Genomic DNA, 25,465 nt, shown 5'->3' on the forward strand with positions numbered 1-25,465 from the left:
ACTTAAATTCGAAAGTATTATGACTGATAAAATCCATATAGCCTGTATAATATCAGGTTTAACAGAGTACGATCTGAATTTTTTATGCAAATTATTGGATGTTTAATTGTAAAGTGGTAACCTCTGGGTAGTATAAAATAAAAATTATTAATCTTGATTAATTTTATGTTGAATTTTGTAGAATTTCGTGAGCTGATAGAAACAGTCCAGAAATCTAGAAGAACGATAATTTTCAAAACTCCAACTTACTAAAAATTATCCTTAAATATAATTTTATTTGTGATTATCCAATTTTTATCATAGAAATATAAAAGTTAATGGAACTTGTATACAGTTGATTTTTAAAAAAAGTTTTCGCCCTTATATTTCGGAAATTGGATGAAAAATAAAAAACAGCATGAATCGGCTTATTTTTAAGGTTAATGAAAATGTATTATTCAATTTATTTATACGGGAATTTCTTCATGGTTAAGCAGGTATCAAATTTGTTTCTTTTTGAACCACAAAAATTTTCTCTAAGCCCGATTTTAGATACTTTAGTAATAAAATAAGTAGTAAAATAATAAGTTAAATATTCAAAATAATAATTTTTTATAAGTTTCTGCAACAAAAAATATGTAATTCTATTAAAAAAAAAAAAAACCAAATTAGACCCGTTTGAGCATGTAAACGTTCCCGTATAAAAAAATACATTATGTTTTTTACTTCCCCTTAAAAATAAACCAATACGTGATTTTGTGTTTTTGTTTTTCATTCCGTATCTGACATATAAGGGTGGAAACTTTAAAAGAAAACAACCAGTATAAGAAAACTGTTATTAAAAGAGAATATTTATAAAACTTTTTAAAATACAATAGATACGACTACATTTAGAAAAATATAATATGAAAAGTAGCTGATTTACTGAAAGTTTTCATGCCAATGAATGTATTTTAGGTGAAAATTCAAACTAAAAACTGATATTTATAATATACAACATGCTCTGAAGAAAGCATGAAAGCAATGATTATTTAAATTTTAAATAATTTTAATTTATTTTTTAAATTTCTTTTTGCGTTTTTATTTTTAAAAATGTTTTAAATTGTTTTATTTTATAAATGTATGTAAATATGCAGTCTTATTTTCTTCAAAAATATTTCAAAATTTCTTGAAATATTTTAGGTACTAAGAAATCAGACTGTTTGTGAGTGTGTGACAGTGATATATGAAGTGTGCAGAAAAGTAAAAGCGAGCGATAGTACTCAAATGCAATATACAAAAATAAAATAAAAAAAGTCCATGCGATAAAAAATTTATGTAGTTTATTTTGTACTGTGTCAAATTTGTCATTTTTAAATTGTTTTGAATTTCAATTTTTTTTTTTTTTTTTTTCAATAATTCAGGTGCTAATAACAATATTCAATCGATTTTTAATTTTTTTTTAAAAACTATAAAGCTAATTTATTAATATTTATGTATATATAAAATTATTTATATTAAAAAATGTTTGCAAACAAGCTATATATATATATAAAAAATTCATCCAAAGAAAGTAATTAATTAGTTTAAAAAAATCATACTTAAAATTTCACCACACTGCCATCTTGCTTATCCGTGACCTTGGAAAATGATTTATTTACAAGAAGTATAATAATACTTTTAAATAAATGAATACTTTTAAATTAAAAACAAAATTAGATAAGGTCAAGTTTATAATGCAAATTACGAATTTGATTATTTTTTTTCTGTTTTTTTTCTTTATACACAACTACAAAATGATATTTTTAATAAGTAATTAAATATGAGGTATTTAATAAAAAAACAAAATTAATAAAATAAATACATAGAAGTTAGAGTTAAGTATTTATATATAATAATAAATGACAACAGAGCACATCATAATAATATGTTGAAAAAAGAGATTAGATTTCACACATTCGAGAATTAAAATGAAGTATGATTTATAATAATATTTATATTAATAAGAATAATGTAAATAATTCAATGCTTTTAGGTTTCAAACGGATGCAACCTTTAAAAAATATTCATCAAGCTGATAGTTGTTGTATACAAGTTGTGGTAGATAAGTGTACGATTTTGAAAACGTTAAAAAATATAACACATGTATTTTTCCAAATTAATTTTTGACCATCTTAAAATAAACAAACAAGTATTTAGGAAAATTACATTTTCTTGTGAGTTATTTTAAAAGGTATCTCAACAGAAAGAGAAACTGTATCAAGATAATCGACCACCATCAATTCAATCGTTGAAAGAACGTCTGACAATGGATGCTTAAAATCATGCGAAATGTGGGAAATAACTTGGTCGTCTGGAAGATTATGTACGTATGAATGGACGCCATCCTGCTTCTTTGAAAGTTAAATTTAGTAAATTTTCAATAATCCTTTTTTAGGTATCTAATGTTTAAAATATAAGTTTTAAAAAATACAATTTACTTAATTTAATTAAAAATTTATAATTCAATTTTGAAGATAAATTTATGTAATTTACTTAAATGTTTCTCTATGTATTTTAAGATGGTAAAAAATAATTTGGCAAAGTTGATGGGTTTTTGTTTTACAACGTTTTCAAAGTCGAACACTTCTCTACCATACCCTGTACCTTTATTTAGCCTTTAAAAATTGTATGCTGAATAGCGGCCACAAAATTTTATTCGCGCCGGGATTTATCCGAAGATTTACTGCATGATTTTTTTTGCAAATAACTCGCTTACTACTGAATGTACCCTAATTCTAGTCATTAACGAAATTTTCTGTTTAAATAATTTTCTGTACAATTTTATGTACGATCAATAATTTCCAAGAGCACGATATCTAAAGTTTTGAAAATCACTGTTGTAATTAACATTCAATGGCATATTTTTACAAGACCACAGCTTTGAAAAATTTTGGTGTCAATTTTTTCCAAAACTATAAAAGAGAGAGTTGAAAATTTGCCGGTAACTGCAATTAGTGGTCTTGTGAAATATTCTCAAAAATTAAAACAAATGGAGGCTGAAATGTCACCATAAGTGTAAGTTTAAAAAACACTTTTCTAATTGCTTTAAAATAATGCAAGCAGTAACATCCAACACTTTCTATACAGGGTATTTCAAAAATTAACTCAGTCAATTGTTGTTTTCACTTGTTATAAGAAGCTTTAGTTTTATTTAGCTAATTACAATTACCTACCTGATTTGCTAAAGGAATCTTTTTTACATTTAAACTTTGGAAAGATGGGTCCTGGACTTTGACCTATGTTGCTCATTTAGGAACTCAATCTCAGTTTTTACATCCCGAGCACGCTAGAAAAATTTCAGTTTATAATCTCTTTTCGTTTTTGAGTAACCGTGTTCACAGGCGGACAGACAGACAACCGGAAATGGAATTTGTAGATGATTTTATGAACACATATAACACAATTTTGTTCGTGGCATCAATTAAGCGTTATTGGTATCTGTTGATATATATTACATATATAAAGGGTATAAAAATGTGACGTTAAATGCTAAATAAAATGTCTTGAGCCAAAAGTTTAGAAATACTTCTCTCGAGTACTATTATCTTGATTTTAGGAGTACTATATTATCTCGACTTTCTTTTCTCAAGAATGTAGAAATATAATTTTTTTGAGTAAATTTTCAAATTAGACATTGCATAATGCATGAATACAATTAATGTACAATAATCAGGAAGCGAAGCATTTGCAAGAAAAATAATTTTCTTGGACTTTACCTTTGAATAACTCTCGACGCGAGTATTTTTTTGCATATTATTTGTAAAGCCTAATTAAAGGTGTAAACAAAAATCCGCTTCACTTGAATTTTCTCTAGGTTTTTTCCTAAATACACTGAATTATAAATAAAATAAATAAAATAGCTCTCGGTTTTTGTGTTGCTTTTTTTCGAGAGTATAAAATGTATAAATATTTGTATGACACTTAAAAATACAAGGCACACAAGCCAAATAAAAAAACACGACATAAAAAAGGGATTCTGGTTAATTAAAAAGTAGCTACAATTAATTAGTTTTATGAATGTATTCAAACATTTACGAATGAATACCTTATCTGGGATATGATTATGATCACAAACCATTATTCCATCATGCAATCAAAACTAATTTTTATCATTACACTGAAAAGAGTTCTGTTTTTCTTAATGAAATATGAAAAAGAAAGTGGTAATAGAATGTGCGTACCTAATCGTACACTTGCAGCTTTTTTAAACAAATTTAAACCAGAATCCCTAATATTATTGATACGGATGAGACGTTTGCCTCTTGAGACAACAGTGGTAGTGCCTGAGACAACAGTGTTACCGAGTCGAGTAGGTGAATTTGGTACTGATTGTGTTTCTTGCACTTCGTGAGTCATCATGTTGTCAACATCATCAACAGTTGCTAATGGTGGTTCGGCAGATGCGAGCGATGACCGCTCCTCAGATTCCTCACGTAATACACCCCCATTATTAGTATTACGGGGGTTGTTCACGTGACACGAGATTAGCAAGATGGCGGCGGCACGTGCCGCACCTGCTCTTGATGAAGGCACCAATACACCACGACTACCACGTATCATACCATCCGAACCAACACCTTGAGCACTACTTGGTCGTCGTGAATAACCAGATATCATCGTGCCACCACTTCGTTGACTTGAACGAGATGTTGATCGATTACCAGACCGATTTGCTGAATGTTGTATTCCTAATTAGAAACAATTCGTTGAGACCAATATTATGATAGAATAATGTTTTTAAGGTTACCCAATTACAATTTTGTAAGGATTCATTTAAAACCGTGAAATTTTTTTAATACTTGCTTCTTTGAGTGTCTTTTATTGACATCAAATTCATAAAGAAAGTGAAATTAGGATAACATCGTGAGTGTGTGTGGTTCATTTTTTAAGTAATAGCAGCGAGGTAGTTTAATCTGATTAGTTTCGATACGATGGTTGACTCGAACAAATTTGCGGTAATATTTAGAAAAAAGTCCATCTAATAAGAGAAATAAGACAGTTATGAATTTCATTTTCCAAAGCTATCGTTACTATCGTTATCAAACTAGCAATAATCAAACAAAAAATAACATATACTGTCGATTTTCAACAATAAGTCAACCAAGATAGTTAGAAAAAAGATAGCTACTGTCGATCTACACAGCATTTTTTAATTTTGTTTTCCATTTTAAGCCCAAATTTTTTTCAATTTTTCCATATATAGTAATTACGAGCAATAGGTTGCAAAATTATAAAATTGATTTTAAAAAAATTTCCAAATTCAAGATCTTGCTTGCGTTATGCTGTGACTACTTTATTTAAATGGAAATAACACCGTTATCATGTTTTGTTCAATATTGTACAAAAATTAACCCACTCACTTTTGTGGAATAATCCCTGCTTATAAAATAGTATATGGAGGGTAGAGGTAAGGAGGATAATCTTAAGTAGGGGTTCAAGTAAAAAAAGTGTCCAAATGACTAAAATGTTCAATTAATTCAAAGATACAATTTTTTTTCTCTTTTTTATTTCTTGAAAGTTGAGAGGAGGCTCAGATCATGTTAGCAAAAAGGCGCTGTAAAAAGTAGTCCCAACATACCACAAGTGAGAAATTGGAAATTAATAAAATCGATCTTGATAATTTTGCAAATTGGTTGTTACGCTAAAAAATGTCGCTCTTTCTGGAGTTAAATGCGGTCGGGATGATCGTTCGTCGAAACTTTTCGGCTAAGAGATGAAGAAAAGTATGTTTGAAATGATATAAAATCTCAAAAATTGTAGGAAATTATTTCCTATATGTATTTCCTGGTGATTTAACCTGGAAACAGGTGATTTAAAAAAAAAATTCCACCCTTATTTTTGGGAAGGGAATAAAAAATCAAAATACATGAAAATACGTGATATCTCACGCCTTCATGGTAAAACAGTGGTTACCTTGGTTTTTTTAAACGAGATTCTTGATTTTTGAAGCAAAGAAAACTTTTATTGGAACAACTTTTTTCTTGGGCCTGAAATTTTGGCACTTGATTGCAGATATTTTCAGGTTAAAAAATGTTCACCAAGAAAATTTTTATACATCAAATTCTCAAAATAAAAATTTTGCTTACATATTCTTATTGTTTATTGAAAAACAAATTAAATTTCTTCCCATGCAAATAATGTTTTGTTATTCTTACAGTTTTTATCCTGAAAAAACCAAAAACTCGTGTACAAAACATTAAAGGACAGGAAAAAAAATTCAAGCTGTAAATAGTTTTTTTATTTTAATTTTTTTGACAAAGAACAATAATTTGGTGCAATTACTGTGTAGTTCGTATAATTTCGTGCTTTTGCGATTATTGATTTTCTATTCCGTTCTCGAAAAATATGGGTGAAAATTTTAAAAAATCATCCTGTATATATAGGGCGTTTTGTTATTGACTGAATATCGTTGGCCCACAGAATAAACTCATTAAGAAGAATAAAAAAATTATTTACCAATTTTGGATCTGAGGCCTACTTTGCGAGATAATTAACAATATAAATTAATATAATATTAATAAAAAGTAAATAACTTTATCGAATCACAGTTCAATAAAATTTTGAAGGATGGTGTTGTATTATTACATAAACTAAGAAATAATAATAATAATAATAATAATAATAATAAACTCAAACTCCTATATTATATCAATATGCATAAAATAAACTAAACTGATGATGAGTCAATCAACAAATTCAAATACGCTAATTTTTTTAGTGTTTTCATTTTATGTATGTAAATAGATTATAGGACAACCTCCTACCATCTTTCAATATTTTATTGGACTATGATTCGATAAAGTTATTTACTTTTTATTAATATTATATTAATTTATTTTGTTAATTATCTCGCAAAGTAGGCCTCAGATCCAAAATTGGTAAATAACTTTTTCCTTCGTCTTAATAAGTTTATTCTGTAGGCCAACGATCTGCAGTCAGTAACAGAACGCCCTGTATATTAACCATTAATATTTATATATGGATAAAGAGATAAATATTATCAATTTTGCATTTTGTTAAAATATATCCCCTTACTAAAATGCATAATACAGCCCACAGAAATGCTCATATTAATTTGAATAATTATCATTTGTCTTTATTTTCAAAAGTTGCAGTCGATGTCACAAAATGCAGATTATCTAAGACGTCCGCTTTTTATATGACTCAATTATAATACCTCTGCAATGTTAAAAATGATTTTTTTGATTTGATGCATGATAAGAACTTTTCGTGTCTTAAATAATTATAGAAAATATAAAAGTATGTCAAGGTTAAACAGTTTTTAAGGAAATCACTAGAATATAAATTTATAAAATATTCTATACATACCTGTATCGCTACTTGCATATAACATAGGAGGTGGCATATTAGCATTAGCAAAATTTCTAGGCCGTTCATAATGATTTTGGCTAAAAAGGCGTAATACAAAACATATTAAACCAGCTAACACAGCAATTCCAGTGAATACACCAGCTAATGTTGACAAATTAGTTGTCAAGAGTACCAAATCTGTATATGATAACAAAATTTATAAAATTAAAGCTTTAAAAATATTAGAATGGCTAGAAAATGTTATGGTACAAGTGCTTCCAACCATTTCGAGAGTCTATTTTAAGATGGCTGAAATTTGGATATTTATTTTCTAATTGAACTTTGTTGAGATAAAGTACGTCATGCACCTGAAAGCTGATGCGTCAACTAATGCGGGATTCGCTCTATTAAAGCAATTGAATGTGTGCCTAGCAAATTAAATTTACATCCTTTACTTATACCCTACAGTACAGAGAGAAGTATTCGGGGGATGTGGTTTCGTAAATAACAATCGTATGAAACTTCGTGAGTGGGTTCATTCCAGTGTAAACAACAATGTTTATATTTACGAAAACTTTGGAAATTGGGGTCCATTTTCAATGTGGAAAACGGAAAACATGTCAATTAAACGACTCATTGAAAAATATCAACAATCATCTGCTTTTTTCTTGCAAGCAAGAAAAATGAATATAATAAGAGAGAATAATAGTAGTCTACAGAAAAATTGGGCCGTTTGGCTTGTCCGCCACTCCCAACATGTCAGAAAAATGAATGTTTAATAAATATTAGTAAAATTGAATGCTCATACTGGCCTATAAATTTCATCAAATGCTCATACTGGCCTACAGCTTTGTCTATATATATATTACCGAATAAGTCACGAATACAATTTTTGTTCGTTTTTTTAAGGTTACGACATACGGCCTAATTTGTTTGTACCACTACATTTTTTGTTCATAAAATACAACTTTCAAGTATTTTTCGTGCCCTACAAGTGTTCATAATAAACGTACTTTATAGTCGTTAAACTGACATGTTTAAGGCTTAGATCTAAGAAACCGTCTCATGAAATTTGTAGGCCAATATGAGCATTCCATTGTACTAATATTTATTAAACTATTGTGTTAAAATTGTTGACAAATTTTCATACCCTGATTTTTTCGACATGTTGGGAGTGGAGGTCACGCCAAACGCCCAATATGTTTGTAGGCCATTATTGTTTTCTCTTATTATATATTCATTTATCTTGCATTCAAAAATAAATTAAATTTTAGAGTTAGTCGTAAAATGATTTTTTTTTAATCAAAAATTTTCCCAGCTTTTTCGGGAAAGCGTACTATTAAGCACAATTTCAATAAAAAATAAATAAATATCCAAATTCAAACCGTCTTGAAATCAAGTTTTTCATGAAGTTACCAGCTTTTATACTATTAAGAAACAGTCATCAAAAACCTGCAAGGCTTTTTATGGACACCAATTTGGATTTTTAATTTGAGTAATTTTTTATGCAAATAAATAAACTAAAATATGAAGCTTTTAATAATGATCTACTTCTGTAACTTGTGTATATGGTTACAGAAGTCGCTCATGACCATGCAGTTTATGCGACTAATAAATAAATTTTTTTCTAAATAATAATAATAATGATTTTAAATATTTCCAACATTTCATTTCACCGAACAGATTCTGATAAAAAATGGTGGAAAAATGGCACAGTACGTATTTCCATTTAAACCAAATAGATTACACGGAAGGTGGGATTAATTTTAATTAGTATGTTAATAAGATACGTACCCTCTGCACAAAAAATTCGTTTAGTTGGTTTTTGTAATGTGACCAAATGATATCCTGCCATACATTGGCAAACTGCGTTATGATTAACTTGTATACAGGACGAATGTTGGTCCATATATTTACAGGTGTGGGTATAATAACATTGTTCGCCGAGTTTCTTAGCTATATAACAAAAAATTTTATTTAAAAAAATTAAGAAATCTCCAATATTCGACAAGTTTTAAAAAGTGATATTTATTATAATTTAAGGCATTTTATATCATTTTAAATTATACTCATTATTAGTATAAATAACGGGTAATTAACACCATATTCAAAATAAAACAAATTGAATACAGGAACATCCACAAACGAGATGGAAAAAAATGATTCGAAATACTATTTTTAAATATAGATTAAAAACATTTACCCTCTTTTTTCATTTCCATGTCGGCAGTTTTTTTAATATGAAGTAAGTTATCTGCTTTCACCTCTTTTATGGATGTTTCTATTATCCGATTTTGTCTTTACCAATTACAAATTATCAAAGTTTACAAGCAATCATGTTCAAACATTATCTTTTTTTTTTCTAGAAAGCTTATGCTTCTAAAATATAACTATATAAGTATTTATTGATGTTTTTTTTTGTTTGTTTTACTTTGAAAAAATTATATCTTGAAGAAATTAAAATCAATTTTGGTTATAATATTGATAATATAATTAGATATAGTTTATTTAATAAACAAAAAATCACAAATATTTACGTTTTGCACAGCCTTTTGTTGGGCCCAATTTAACAGGGTATTTTTTATCGCATTCACACGTTCCTGTAGATTGATCACAGTAGGTATGATGTAAATTTGGATTACAAGTGTCGTCACACGGTGAACCAAGAAACATTCCACGCATCTCTAATAAAATATAAGAAAATAATTTTGGAGTGTACTGTGGGCTCAATATTTATAGACAACAGTACATATAGGCATTTTCACATTGCTTGTTACTTAATTTCAAATTTTGAATAAATTACTTGCCACTAAATTAAAAATTATTATGGTGTCGTGAAAAAACCCTTCCGTTCTCGACAATTTTTTCAAATGGAGAATACCTTATACTCGTCATAATACAGTAAGCAATGTAAAATAAACACATGTACAGCGTGTCGCATTTAAGATGAAGACAACCTCATATTTTCGTTATTTATAGGAAATTTTGCACAATCAGAACTTTAAACTTAGCCTACTATAAATTGTCAAATAGGGCTGATTCTTAAAATTTTGATTATCGTCAGAGATGGTTAGAGATACCGAAAAAAATTATTAGAAAACGTTACTTTTTATACCCATATACAGATTTTCATGACAAAATTCGCTTTTTTTTCATTATTTTGGTCCACACTTATATATATTACAAGTTTATTGAAATATTTGAACACATAACACTATTAATTTATCAATTTAATCGGTTTTTACATTCCATTACACACTTATTATGCAATTAAAAAATAAACTTTTATAACTAGTGCTTATGGAATATAAAAACTGGATAAATTGATAATTTAACAGTGTTATGTATTCAACTATTTGAATAAACTTTAATAATTTTGTGTAAAGACTAAAATAATGATAAAATTCAAAATGGAAATTTTTCCATGAAAATCTGTATATGGGTATAAAAAAACATTATAAGCCACTTTTTTTAATAGTCTTTTTCGATATCTCTAATCATCTCTGTCGCTAGGCAAAATATTACGAATCTATTTGTCCATTTGTAGTAGGCTGAGTTTAAAGTTCGGATTCCGGTTAAGTACCTTAAAATATGTGACCCATCACTCTGAATCACTGTACAAAATTTCAAATCGATATTCCTATAAATAACGAAAAAATGAGAGTCTTTATCTTAAATGCGACACACTGTATGTACTATGGACTATTGAATAGAATTTTAAATTATTAAAAATATGAACAATCGTCTCCCTCACCTGTACTATTGAATTCATTATAGTCGTCATCTTCGGTATCGGACATATCATCGCCATTATCTTCAGCATCTTGAGTATGTATGTATCCGGCAGTTTGCAATGCGTCCTTCTCCGCTGATGTCTTAATTGGTAGTGGTACCAGGAAGCAAAGCAACAGCACGGACACTAACGGCCTCATCTCCTGGCACCTATCTCCTCAATGATGCTCCTGCACCTTGCTCCGTACACACCATCCGTCCGCATCGTATTAACTAACGAAAAACATAACATATCAACACATTGACACATTGTAAACAAAAATACTAAATATCCCTTATTACAAAATCCTGGATGATAAGAGATTTTTACAAGTATACTCTATTACAATTTGCAAGTTGGTTCACATTACTGTTCCACTATAAGAAGTTTTAAATACGGTAATTTAGATATTTCAATTTAATTTTATTTGAAAATATCATTGGTAACATCATTTCAAACATCGGCAGGAACCAAAGGCCAAAGAAACAAAAATGGCTGGATATCTTAACCGCTATTTAAAATATAATGCTCAGGAATGTATTGAAAGCATAATAAATTATTGAATATATTGAAACGAAAAGGCATAATTTGCCGAACCGGTATTTATATGGGATTAGTATATACCATCCGCCTTAACGGTGGATGCAAAACGTTCAAAACATAAAAACATTTTTCATATTTTTCCAAGCGGATAATGAAATTAGTTATGCAGTCAAGCCTTAATATTTCGAATAGATATTGAGTTCAATTAAAAGTTAAGAACCGGCGTGTTTCGTTTTAAAATTTATTAGTAAATCTTTAAAGAGCTTAGTTGCATTTTGTATTCGAAATTTAAATTTCCAGTTCAAAATTTATAGTTGTTTTTCAAGCATTTTCGGATATCTAATCATACCACAAAAACTGAAATTCACAGGTACTGATGAAAATACACGATAACAAATTTTTTGCGAATATCAATATGTCAGTATCGGTGTGAACGCCATACTGTATACTGTATTGAGGGAATAGTAACATTAGCAATAGTTAAGGCGGACGAGTCAATGCAATATGGGTGTCAGGCCCATACTCTTTGGCGATACCCACAATACTTCTGGTGGATAGCCCAATTCAATACTGTAATATTTGTAATATTATTAATGCTAACATAGAAACAATAGTATCTGTCTCTATACCAAACCAGCAATGTAGTAAAAGCCATGCATTTTTTGTACAAAATTGCACACATAAAATTTCGATCAGAGTATAAACTCCCTTAAAAAGTATCAACATATAATTTAATTTTAAGGGAAAGTGTGATAAATTTTGCTTCTACAATTTATGGACGTTGTCAACTAAATGCGGAAAAAAAGTAATTTATAAATACGTTTGGCTTACTTAAACTGATGAATGTTCGAATTTTGAAACGATGGACTTATTTAAACTACAAGTGGAACTTTGTTTTGGGCCAAATTTTTGATAGAAAATCATCAAAAAGAAAAAATAGAAAAACAAAATTATCAGATAATACCCTTTACGTACAATTTTTTTTACACATTTTTATATTTGAAAAATCATTTCACACAGCTAATCTAGCCTCAAGCACAAATACCTAAATAATATAAAAAATAAAAATATTTTATTTTAGAAATCGAGCTTTTATTTAGTTCGAAATATTTTAACAAAGAAAAACGAGATATAATATTTAATCAAATTACAAAAAAAAAAAATTTCACGCACAACCGAATAGTCCTAGCGAATTTTAAGGACCTGAACAACAACAAGTTGGTTGGCAACCCTAATTGATAATAATAAAGATTTTGACGATCTCTCCGACCTGAAGTCCATTGACGTCAAAGCACTCCTGCTGTTCTTGAGCAGCTCCAAATGGTTCAAGGAGTAATGGCCGGGGATGGGCCAACACTTTTTATGGTCTAAGTGTGTCCCACCCCAGGACAGCCACTCAAACCTAACCTAGCCTAGCCTTCTAAGGTATGAAAAACTTCTTCGTGTACTAACCACTTTTTTTTCTCAATATTCTTGGTGTGTTAACAAAATATATAGTGTCCTATGACAGCAGACTTTAAACTTTTTTCTGAAAATATGTTAAACTCCCGAAAGTGCTATATAATGATTCCTCAGGGTAAAACGATTCCTCGTTGTTTTAAGTGAACATTAAAACCATCTAGTTATATTCATCGATAGATGGATTTCGCGTGATCAAATTAACAGTTTAAAAAAGACTTACAGCGAAGTGTCAGCTAATTTGTGTTTCGTAGCAAAAATATTAATTTTACTGCTTTTGATCTATGGCAAGACAAATTTCAACCTAAAATTTCTTTTTTATGTTGGTTTTTGCCGGCTGTTTGTTTTACTCTTGGCTTCTGTTGACTTTTAGTAATAATATAACATATTTTGATAGGCGTATAATAAATTCTAAGGTCAGTTTTTATGACGATATTCAAGTATGATGTTACGGGTAAAATGACTCCCTTTCTATACGTTAAAGTGATCCCTAGTTTGTGTTTAAAATTATAATAATTACAATTTTTCGCAATGATTTTTGTTTTCATAGGTACTAATCGTTGATGCAATGTAAAGGAGCAGTTACAATTTTATGTGAACTGTTTGGTAAAAAATTAAATGGGATCATTTTATCTACTTTTCTTACAAGGTTGGTCAAAACGATCCCTTTTACATGAAAATATTGAAACACTTGAAGAAGGAAACCAAAATTATTTCGGAGTTGTACATATGCTGAATAGTTATTACTATAAATTACATTTTTTCTTAGGGAAATCATTATAGGACACCTTCCTTTTTTTTTCTAATAAAAATATAAGGTAGCTTCACCTAAAGTGCAAAAAATACATTTTTGCCGTGCTCAGAGTTTTGTTTTCTTCAAATGTCTTCACAAAATAGAACTTATAGCAAACGTTTTCATAGTGTAAGTTACTTTGACATTTTAAAAATAAAAATTTTCACAAAAAATCGAATGTTCACACATTGATATTTTTTGGCAAGTGTAGTTAGCCGTGTTAGTGTACTCGACGCGAGGGTAGTATATAAAACATTGTATGAAACTAAACGAGTTCAATGTATTATTAATTGTCATTTCTAATCATTAATTATTTTAAATATTGACTAATACTACCTATTTATAATATGAATAAACTGTCAAGAGACTTTGAAATGAATTAAACAGAAAAAAATTTGTACTTGTATCCAATATTAAAAATAACAGATACAATGAAATTGTTAATTGAAACAAATAAAAAATTTGTTTAATCTTAAATGAAATATTTTATGTAGATAGGTACAATAATATTTATCATATACACATCATATTTATGTAATTGAACTATTTTTTTTATATTTTACTACTATTGTTGTCAGTTTGTCACGAGATATTGCGTGATTAGCACTCAATAAATTTTAAGTGACAATAATTAAACTACATTATATATACATATACGTCTACATGATATATTATTTATACAACTTTACCATGCTTTTCTATTATAATGAATTTATTCAAATGAAATTCTTCCATTATTTACAACAATTACAATTGCCTTTAAATAAATAATTATTTGTTATTATGAATTAAACTAGATTATAGAGGGCGTAGTAAATTATTTTTGTCTAAAACTGCATAATTACATTAATGTAACAATATTTATTGGCTATAACGTATTTGTTTAAGATTTATTTATAGATTTTTAAAATAGTAGACATTTACTTTCATTGATACATAACACTTTAAAAAAAAATTTTGTGTCTGAATTAATCATGCATAGCCAAACAGTTTTCCCTTTTACAAAATTTTTTGAGTAGGTATAGAAATTGTCTTTCGTGGACTTGAACCTTAAAGTGAATATATAACCTAATAATACCTAATATTTGTTATTCTTATGGGATAATTATTTAACAACAATAAGAGAAGGAGCCAAAAAGAGAGGGGGCAGACTCATAAGCAACGGTGACAGCTCAACCTGAGATATCATAGTTTGCTCAATTTGCAATGTCACAGATTCGTGATGACAACGTCTGTTTAAAGTTGTGGGTTAAGCCACAGACATGTGAAGGAAAATGTAAAATCGTACATACTAGCAAAAGTTTCAACATAAAACAGCGATATGAATATAGATAGATACGGCGCTAAAAGATCGATGAAATTATCGATTTACATCAAATCGCTAAAGGATCGATGGAATTTCAAAGTAAAGAAAGGAGAGATACTGCAGGATCGAGATGAGTGTATCATGGTTCGAAAATCGAAATTTATGGGCGAAGATGGACAACAGTATGACAAAGAGATTATTGAATCATACAATCGAGCCCGCAGAAAAATTTAGTCACTGAAGCTATTACAGAAAACTATGCCGTCTAAATCCATCTTGAATAATCCACCCAAAAATGAAGAATCGCACATGAGTCATTGTTCAGAATTGAATAGTTGGTATTGTAAAATCTTAGTCCCAGATCTTTTAAATGATCTAGAAGAGGTGGCAGAAGTAGACATTGAGAAAATAATGAGCTTGGAAATAGGAGGGAAAAACCTGGATATGCTTCAAAGGGAAGGTTTAATGGGTTTTGCAAAGCAACGCGATGTATCTTCGATTTCCAGATGAGTGTCAGTACCTACTGCCAACCAAACACAACAAATGAAAAAATCATTTTGCTCGACGCTCGGTAAAATTATATCCTATTGTCCAGACAGACTCAGAAGAAGATTATACATCAGAGTTTACATGCTTCAAAGGATTTTATTATGGATTCCACATTTTGTTTAGAATAATTTGATTTATTGTGTTCTATTTAATTGAATTTCCTTATACAAATACTATTTATATGAGTAGATTAATGATTCCGTTTGCTAATATTGTGGAGTTATAGCATACATGTTATAAAAGCTGTCTAATTTATAAGACAAAATGATTATCCAGATAATTGATTAATATGAATTTTATAAATAGGTTATACAGCTGTTGTGATACTCATGTACAACTAACTGATTGTGCAACTTGTCGAACTACTAAAATATTAACCACGTTAAATAGAAGACAATCGAGGTTTACAGTGTCATTTAACAAACAGGAAACAGTTAATAACACCTCTGTAACCGTAGTAATATAAAGGTGATTAAATGTGAGCTATGTACATTGTTAAATGGAAAAAAAAATCAAAATGGTATGCGACATCAATATTTATTAGTTTAATTTTTGGCATTGGATAATGACAATTTTATTTTAAAATGATCTCATATTTAAATCATCGCTTCTCCGAGATAACAGTAAGGGAATTTTTATTTTCCAAAACGATCCAATATTTTACAGTTTGAAATTTGTTTATGTGACATCAATATTTATTAATATAAATTTTAGGCATTGGAAAATGATAACTTTATTTAAAATGAGCGCTTCTCCCAGATAATAGCAAGGAAATTTTTATTTTCCAAAACGATCCAATATTTTTCAGTTTGAAATTTATTTATGTGACATCAATATTTATTAGGAAGTGGCTATCCGCACAATACCGTCTACGGTCTAGACCGTCCACGGTATACCGTATACGGTCTATTTAGACGCGGTATGAAATTATTTTTGCCCTTTTATGCCGTCGAGCCCTTATACCGTGTGCGGTATAGTCTCGTCCACGGTATACACAATATAGATTGGAAGGCTTATTTGAAGCAAATGAAATATACCGTGTGCGGTGTAGTCTCGTCCACGGTATACTCTTTATACCGTCGGTATACTCTTTATGCTTTATGCCGCATAAAGAGTGCGGTATAGTCTCGTCCACAGTATACACAATATAGATTGGAAGTCTTATTTGAAGCAAATGAAATATACCGTGTGCGGTATAGTCTCGTCCACGGTATACATTATACAGATGGGAAAGCGTATTCTACAGAAATGTAACATACCGTGTGCGGTATACTCTCGTCCACGGTATACATTATACAGATGGGAAAGCGTATTCTACAGAAATGTAACATACCGTGTGCGGTATACTCTCGTCCACGGTATACATTATACAGATGGGAAAGCGTATTCTACAGAAATGTAACATACCGTGTGCGGTATACTCTCGTCCACGGTATGCACAATACAGATTGGAAGTCTTATTTGAAGCAAATGAAATATACCGTGTGCGGTATAGTCTCGTCCACGGTATACATTATACAGATGGGAAAGCGTATTCTACAGAAATGTAACATACCGTGTGCGGTATACTCTCGTCCACGGTATACATTATACAGATGGGAAAGCGTATTGTACAGAAACGTAACATACCGTGTGCGGTATACTCTCGTCCACGGTATACATTATACAGATAGGAAAGCGTATTCTACAGAAATGTAACATACCGTGTGCGGGATAATTTCATACCGCGTCAGAATAGACCGTCCACGGTGTACCGTATAGACGGTATACCGTATAGACGGTTATGACATACCGTGTACGGTTAAAAACCTCGCACGGTTTGAGCAGACATAGGACTAGTTCGACCACATACCGTGTATTATAGCTTACCGTGTGTGGTATAGAACTATTCACGGCTTGAAAATCTCTGTATAAACGCATACCGTGTGTTATAGCTTACCGTGTGCGGTTAAAACCTCGCACGGCAAAAAATCTCTGTAGAATACGCTTTCCCATCTGTATTGTGTATACCGTGGACGAGATTATACCGCACACGGTATAAGGGCTCGACGGCATAAAGACCGACGGTTAAATAGACCGTATACGGTATACCGTGGACGGTCTAGACCGTAGACGTTATACCGTATAGACGGTATACCGTATAGACGGTATACCGTATAGACGGTATACCGTATAGACGGTACACCGTAGACGGTATACCGTATAGACGGTATACCGTAGACGGTATACCGTATGGACGGTATACCGTAGACGGTATACCGTATGGACGGTATACCGATTTGATACTAAACACGCTGTAATTTAATCGAAATTTGTTTTTCGATCATAACTTTATGTCCTTTAGGGCATCATATTCAATTTAATGTGACGCCACGTATCTTAAAACCAGCGTACAATCAAGACGCTTCTAACGGTACCTCATTTGCCACATTGTGATAAGTAGTTTGGAAGTTAGGTCCGAACAGATGAGCATACATACATATCGGTCAAACACATAACCCTCGCCATTGTACATTGTAGTCGGGGTAAAAGTTAAGGCAAGTCTTAAATTTTTTTTAAATATTTGAATTTTTGAAATGAATTATGCACGGAACAAGTATCTTGGATAGAACTGTAACACAATATCAATGTGCGAACTCCAGTATGCATTTAAAGGCTGTGTGGCATGAGAATATTAATATTAAAACAGAACATTTTATTATACAAACACAAAATTTAATTATGTTTGTTTTAAACTCGATGAAATTTGCTAATTTATAAATCTAATTAAAATCTTACCAAGTAATTTTTGAAACAGCTATTAGCAAATATTTTTATCTGCAAAACACCATTTTCTACCTAATTCATTTGAAACACCCATAAGATAAAATCAACGGTATTTCAGTTTCTATCGATATTCTTGGTCACTATAACAAATACCGCATTATTACACACATACGTAGATACAGGCTGTTATTTTATTAAAGTATACAAATTTAAAATAAAATAAATACTAATTAATGTTAAAGGTTATGGCTCTATTGTAAACATAACTTTATGCCGTTTATGTTTAAGGATCCATCCATAAATTAAGTAACAAAAATTTTTTGATTTGTTTGCCCCCCCCCTCCCGCGTCTTTGGCACAATTGGTCACATTTGTGAACACCCGTCCCTCCTGGTGTGACTTCATATACTTTTCAATTTTATATTTAGAAAAAATTTAATTAAAACAGCACTTTCAAAAAAAATACATATCATAAGTATGGATCCTACGGACCCAAGACATTGACCTATGTTGCTCATTTACGAACTCAACCTTACTTTTTACGTTCTTAACACGCTATTAAAATTGCATCTTGGCAGGCGGACACGCAGCCAACCGGAAATAAACGCTTTAGGTGATTTTATAAACATCTATACCAAAACTTTGTTCGTAGCATCAATATTTTTAACCGTCACAAACTTGGGACTAAACTTAGCATACCTTGAATATTACATACATACAGTTAAACCTGGTTAAGTGAGACATGAAAGGGCCTGCAAATTTGTCTCACTTATAGAGATATTCCATTTACCCAGTGTCTCAGATATCCAGTGTCTTATTTACAGAGGATTCCATTAATAGAGGTCAGAATACAGATTATTTCAGTTATAGAGGTACAATTTTATTAATAACGTATTAAATCCATTGGCTACATTTGTTAACATCAACAGCGTTACTTTCTCCACATATTGCTTTGAAAACCATACCGTTTCTGTTTTTTAACCCTTTCAACCAACCATTGTCCCTACAAAAATTATAAATACCGAGCCTTCGCGCGTAATGTTTCACCTTTTCTTTTATCATCGAGTCACTTACCGGAACGTTTTTGTTACAAACTTGCTTGGTTCATGTTAGAAAGCAGTGTTCGAGTTCAGGATATTCGGATAAACATACACGTTTTAGCTTTTCTTGTCCTTCAGACCACTGTGATTGAATTTTATCTTTATTCTGAATTAGTCTATAAAGAGTAGAGCCATTAAATTCGGCACAGGCTCGATTTCTTGTCTTCCCACTTTCATAAACGGATATTAACTTAAGTTTTTCACGTACTGATAACGATTTGAGTCTTCGTTGCGGCATTTTTTCAAAGAAACATTTGTATGATTGTAAAATAAAACTAAAACTGAAGGTCATTGAGGCTCAAAATTAGTTAAGTGCAGAATTTGCAGGTAGAATAAGAATAAGTAAGTAAATAAACAAAACGATGTTATCTCAGTTTTCAGTTATAGAGGTTAATGCATATAAAATTCACTCGCTGTTTAAGTTATAGAGGTAACTATATCGATAAAATCGAAAGATCGAATTCTAGATATAGAGGTTTCCCGTTTCATGCATGTCACCATAAAGAGGTAATTCAGTGTCAAAGTATTAGAGCCCCAGCTTGAGTTCCAGTTATGGGGGTTTCTCACTTATCCAGGTCCCACTTAACCAAATTCCACTATACATATCAAAACATTTCTTAGCGCAGGAGCTGCGTTGGCTAAGCGAATTCCCTCAGATATTGAAAAAAAAAAAAAAACACATTTTTCTTGCAATCGAATATTACATTTTTAATTTTTCAAGAATTTTTACAGGAGTGCTATTTTGCTTAAAACTGATTAAAAAATACATAAATATTTTTTATTTTGACAAAATGCAAAATTCTTGAAACCAAATTTCACTCAAATCGGACTTAAAATATGTATATGGCCTAGTACTTTCCAAAGTAGGTATTACTATTTATTACTATCATTTTGGAAAGATCACTGTTTTGAAAAGATCATTGTTTTATTATTTTAAATTTAACTAAAAATTTCTATAAACTAAATAGTATTTTTAAGACCAAATTTTGTCATAAATTGTCTTATCTTATTTTCTGTGCCAAAACTCATTATAAAAACATGTAGATATGAGAAGTCTTCAATTGACCTATAAACTTATTAATCCGGTTTTTATTACAACTTTTGTACATAGGCAAACGCTATTACATATTCGTAATTGATAACGTATAAGTTTTAATATAAATAAGTCAATACAATTGCCTATAACTTTTGAGGGTTAATTTGTATTGATTTTAAAATGCATTTTAAATAGTAATTTTTTACTTATTAAAAATATTTTTTAATTGATTGTATCTTTCCTTTAAACAAAGTACTTTTTTTAAATCAGTGATTATAATTATGATTATGTGTTATAAAGGGCGTTAAGTCGCATACAAAAAGTATAACAAATATAATCAATGTTGACTATAATATGCCTACAAACTTACCTGACGCGTTCAACCTTTACTTACGATTATTATCTCAAGTTTTATTATATAATTAATTTGATAATTTAATAAAATTATTATTTACCTTTTCATCCAAACTGTTTAATCGATTCCTTCTTCTATTCTAAATAAAATTTTACAAATTTTATAACAAATCAACAAAAGGCATTAATAATACAGTCAAATTTCACACAGAATAACAGTTTACACAATTATGATGTATAAAAAAATTTCTTTTACATAAATATTTATTTAAAAAACACTAATTTTTGTAAAAAAAAATGTTATTTTTTGATTTAACAAATCTTATTTATTAAAAAATTATGATTTTATTCTTAAATTAATTTTATTAAATATATTAAACAGCACCGTAAAATTTATTTAATAATTTAACCACTGTTTTTAAACATTTTTAATTGATACGAGAGATTTTTGTATTATAAAATTTTCTATAATTTTCTTTAAGATTTTCAGTATAATATTTTGGATACTGCAAAAAAGATGAACACCGCGATGAACACCGATATATGTAGGACGCGCGTGTCTGTTTAAAGCGCAACTCGATTTCCATCGACTTCGATAGGTAGAAGGGGTTGAATATAACGTTATGTACCTTCCCTTAAAGTATAAGCAATAATTTTTCATAATTTTTCAGGTTGTCTTTTAACAAGAAATGTATATACCAAGCACACATTAATTTTATTTTGTTTTTTTTGCAAAAAGTTTTTTGATATCTTTTTAATAGTTATATACACAATTTTTTATCTGATTAACTTTCCCTTCAATGTAACTATTTTAATTTTTGTTACATCTTTTAATGTAAAAGTTTAATTTAATGAGGTTTTTACACGCAAGTTTTAAGTTTACATTTACATACATCATTGGACAATGCGTGCAGCAGTGGGAAATTTTTAATTTCATTTTGTTCAGATTAAAATCTTACATTAAAATTAGACGAACGACACAGAATGCATCGATTTAAATGTTAACTAAAGAAAATCGATAATATGTATTTTTATTTTTCACTTAACATTTTGTTCCCAACACAAAAGCTTCTCTGTTTCTCTGTTTTTAATTTAAAATAAGTCCAATTTAAAATGTCCTAAATAGAGTTAAAATTTAAATGTTGTAAAAATTTTATAACTCAAAAAAATGATTTCCGAGAAAATATTGATTAGGTATAAATATGTGTACTTGATTGATTCGAGGTCATCTAATTCGATACTTTCGTGACTTATACAAAAATGATTAGTTAGAAATTTTAGACAAGGGTATATTGAAATAGTCAATAAAAACGATATCAACTTACAAGCAGTTGACTATATAAACTAAGTATTCATGAAATAAGTATGTATTATAGTTTTCATCACCATAACATTTGAAACTATTGTTAATAAAAAATTATCTTCGTAAAGTTCTCAATATTACATTTGAAAGGATTCTGTACCTAAAAATCATATAGGATTAACATTTCGGTCAATTATTTTTAAATATCGGGAAAAGGTATAGTTTATGGTATTTTGATAAAAGCTCTCCGCAGACTTAAATATTGATCATTTTTAAGCTACCGCCCTTTATAATTCGTTCGTAAAAAGTAATAATTATTACTTTTTAACGAATTATAAAGGGCGGTAGCTTAAAAATGATCAATATTTAAGTCTGTGGAGAGCTTTTATCAAAATACAATAAACTATATACTTAAGCTTATAATAGAAATACTTTTAAAAAGAACTATTTGTTTATTTTTATTAATGAAATATGAATGAAATAGTTTTATTTTTTATTTTTTTGGTCAGCATTACCCCACACCAGGACATTACCCCACAAGTACCAGGATCCATCTAATTCTGAAACGAAAACTTTTTTGTGTTTTTTTAAATTCATTTAAAACGGTACCCTCTTTAGAATAATACCGAACAAATAAAAAAAATTATTCGTCTGACGATTGAGCAAGTTTTTCTGAGTTATCCAAAATCGTCGACGAGTGACATCACGATGTAGTGATTTCACAAAGAACTTCATAAACTTGTCAAATTCAAAATCAACTAGATTTTCGTTTGTTTTTTTTTTTTTTTTTTATAATTATTTTATAGGAGGTATCTCCAAAATCGCTCTAAAATGAAAGCTTTTGGTACAGGGTTTTGAGCGAAATCTCAATCGTTAAATGTGATAAATTTATGTTTATTGAAAGATAAATTTGTTGAATGATTTAATATAATAAAAAAGATCGATTACAATCAATTTAGTTTTATTCATTACAGTCACCTTTTTTTTTTTTCGACCTTGACATTCCGCTTTCAATACTCCTTGTTTATTTGTTCTCATGACTTGACCATTCGCAGTACAAATTTCGACAAAGTGTGTCAATTTTTCAACGTCATGCATAACAGGTTCCAAACAATCTTGAACAAAATGATTGCTTGCTCCAGAATCCAACACAAAAGCTATTTTTCCGGTTTTTTCATTACAAACATTTGCTGCGTATAAATTTACATAGGTATCTTCAGCTGTATTAGCTGCTTGTTTACTTTCACGATAATTATCCCTTTTATTTTGATAGCTTTCATTTTGGTAATTTTTATAATTTGTATTCCAACCTCTATTATTTTGTTGAAAGTTTTTATTTCCTTCTCTATGTGGTGGGACTTTTCTTTTTGGACAATATACTTGTATATGCAATGTACTACCACATGTGAAACATCCTTTATTTGTACTAGCTTTGAACACCGTTTCATTTTCAATACTGTCTTTGGAACTTATTTTCAACTCTTCATCCAGTAACCTTGATTTCACGAAATCCATCTTAACATCTTTAATAGTTTCGATGGCTGTGACGACTATATCGTATTTAGAAGGTAAAGAGAGAAGAAAATGACATACTTGATCACTATCATTGATGTTTGATCCTTGATCTTTAAGTTCGCGAATTATAGTTTCAAATTTGAAGAAATGGTCTTCTAACCCTTCATTCACATCATGTTTAAGGTTAATTAACTTCCTCCACAGAGATAATTTTGTGAACGAGCTTGTTCTCACAAACACATTTTTTAAACTTTCGAATTGCGATTTTGCACTTGTGCAGTCTTTAATTATATCCAAATGTTTGTCTGACACCCCTTGTACAATTAATGATTGAGCTTTAATATCCGCTTTCGAGAAGGACAACTTCACTTCATTAGTTGCTGTTTCTTCTGGTGGATCTTCTAATGCTTTGCTGCAGTTTTCTCTTTGCAAAATTAGTTTCATTCGAAATTCCCAATTATTGTAGTTATTTGCCTCCAAAATAGGCACTACTATATTATTAACAGCCATCTTAGATTGTAATTTAATCAACACGTTTTCCCTCCAAAAAGTACATAGAATTTTCCACGCTGTTCCAATATACGTAACCTCACTAATTTTATTGTTAGACTGTTTTCAGTTTTTATTTTTATTAATTTATTTTTAACATCGCGCACTACCCAGAGAAAATCTGGGCCCATAACCTTATAAATTTATGTTTATTGAAAGATAAATTTGTTGAATGATTTAATATAATAAAAAAGATCGATTACAATCAATTTAGTTTTATTCATTAAAATGAACTTGCTTTTTGTATTTTTTAGGTAAAAATTACTATTTACCATGTGTTTTTTTTAACTTGGCATAAATGTGAATTTCGAAAAGTAAGTTTATTCGAGGAAAGTGCTTCAAACGAAAAAAGTTAATTTCAAAGACACACATCTTATACAGGTATTGAATTCGATCTAAGTTTCAGGGTTCAAGGTTCAATTAAAACCTCGCTTTGATTCATAACTGGCAAATATTAGATGAACACTTTAAATTAAAAAATTATAAAGAACAAAAACGCAAACACTTTTTGGTTGAAACATTTTTTTGTAAACAAATAGTTTAAACAGTAATTGATAGCAAAAATCTATGCTACCTTTCGCGTTTCTTCATTGAATTTTATAGAAAGATAAACCACTTTTATTGGGAAATTTTTTTCAAAGAGTGTCGACTAGATTCCGCAGAAACAATTACACGAAAAACAATTTGGGTAAAACCATATACCAAATATATACATAATAAGACGTGTGTAAGTGTTGATTACATAATCATATAACAGCACTGTGGTGTCATACATAACTGATATTTCCATATAATATACACTGCGAAATACTATATATAATGTTCTTACTTTAATTTGCGGCCTCACGGGTAAACAGTGATGTTTTCGAAAATTGGTTGCAAACTAAAGTTGTTAATTTTTTTACAAGAAACATTTTTTTACATTTAAACTTTTGTTCTATCTCTCACTATTTACAAGACGCCCACCCAGGACCCAATTGGCCTATGTTGCTCATTTACGAAATTGACCTAACTTTTTACGTCCTAAGCACGCTATGAAAATTTCAGCTTGGTATCTCTTTTTGTTTTTGAGTTATCGTGCCTACAGGCGGACAGGCAGATAAATAAACAA

At 29.6% G+C, this 25,465-nt stretch overlaps 1 protein-coding gene across 1 annotated transcript in view; it reads right to left on the reverse strand.

Annotated features, from left to right (window-relative positions):
- Positions 1-21,162, reverse strand: part of LOC123304988 — a 32,778-nt gene extending 11,616 nt beyond the window's left edge. Inside the window, exons 1-6 of the mRNA XM_044886570.1 lie at positions 21,089-21,162; positions 11,066-11,316; positions 9,849-9,995; positions 9,106-9,267; positions 7,330-7,509; positions 4,515-4,688 (exon numbers count right to left, since the gene is read on the reverse strand). Of these exons, the coding sequence (XP_044742505.1) occupies positions 4,515-4,688; positions 7,330-7,509; positions 9,106-9,267; positions 9,849-9,995; positions 11,066-11,243 (841 nt within the window). The 5' untranslated portion in view covers positions 11,244-11,316; positions 21,089-21,162. The remainder of the gene's footprint in view (positions 1-4,514; positions 4,689-7,329; positions 7,510-9,105; positions 9,268-9,848; positions 9,996-11,065; positions 11,317-21,088) is intronic.
- Between the last annotated feature and the right edge of the window lie 4,303 nt (positions 21,163-25,465).

The sequence above is a fragment of the Chrysoperla carnea genome, chromosome 1 (genome assembly GCF_905475395.1).
Source record: "Chrysoperla carnea chromosome 1, inChrCarn1.1, whole genome shotgun sequence".
Lineage (NCBI taxonomy): Eukaryota > Metazoa > Arthropoda > Insecta > Neuroptera > Chrysopidae > Chrysoperla > Chrysoperla carnea.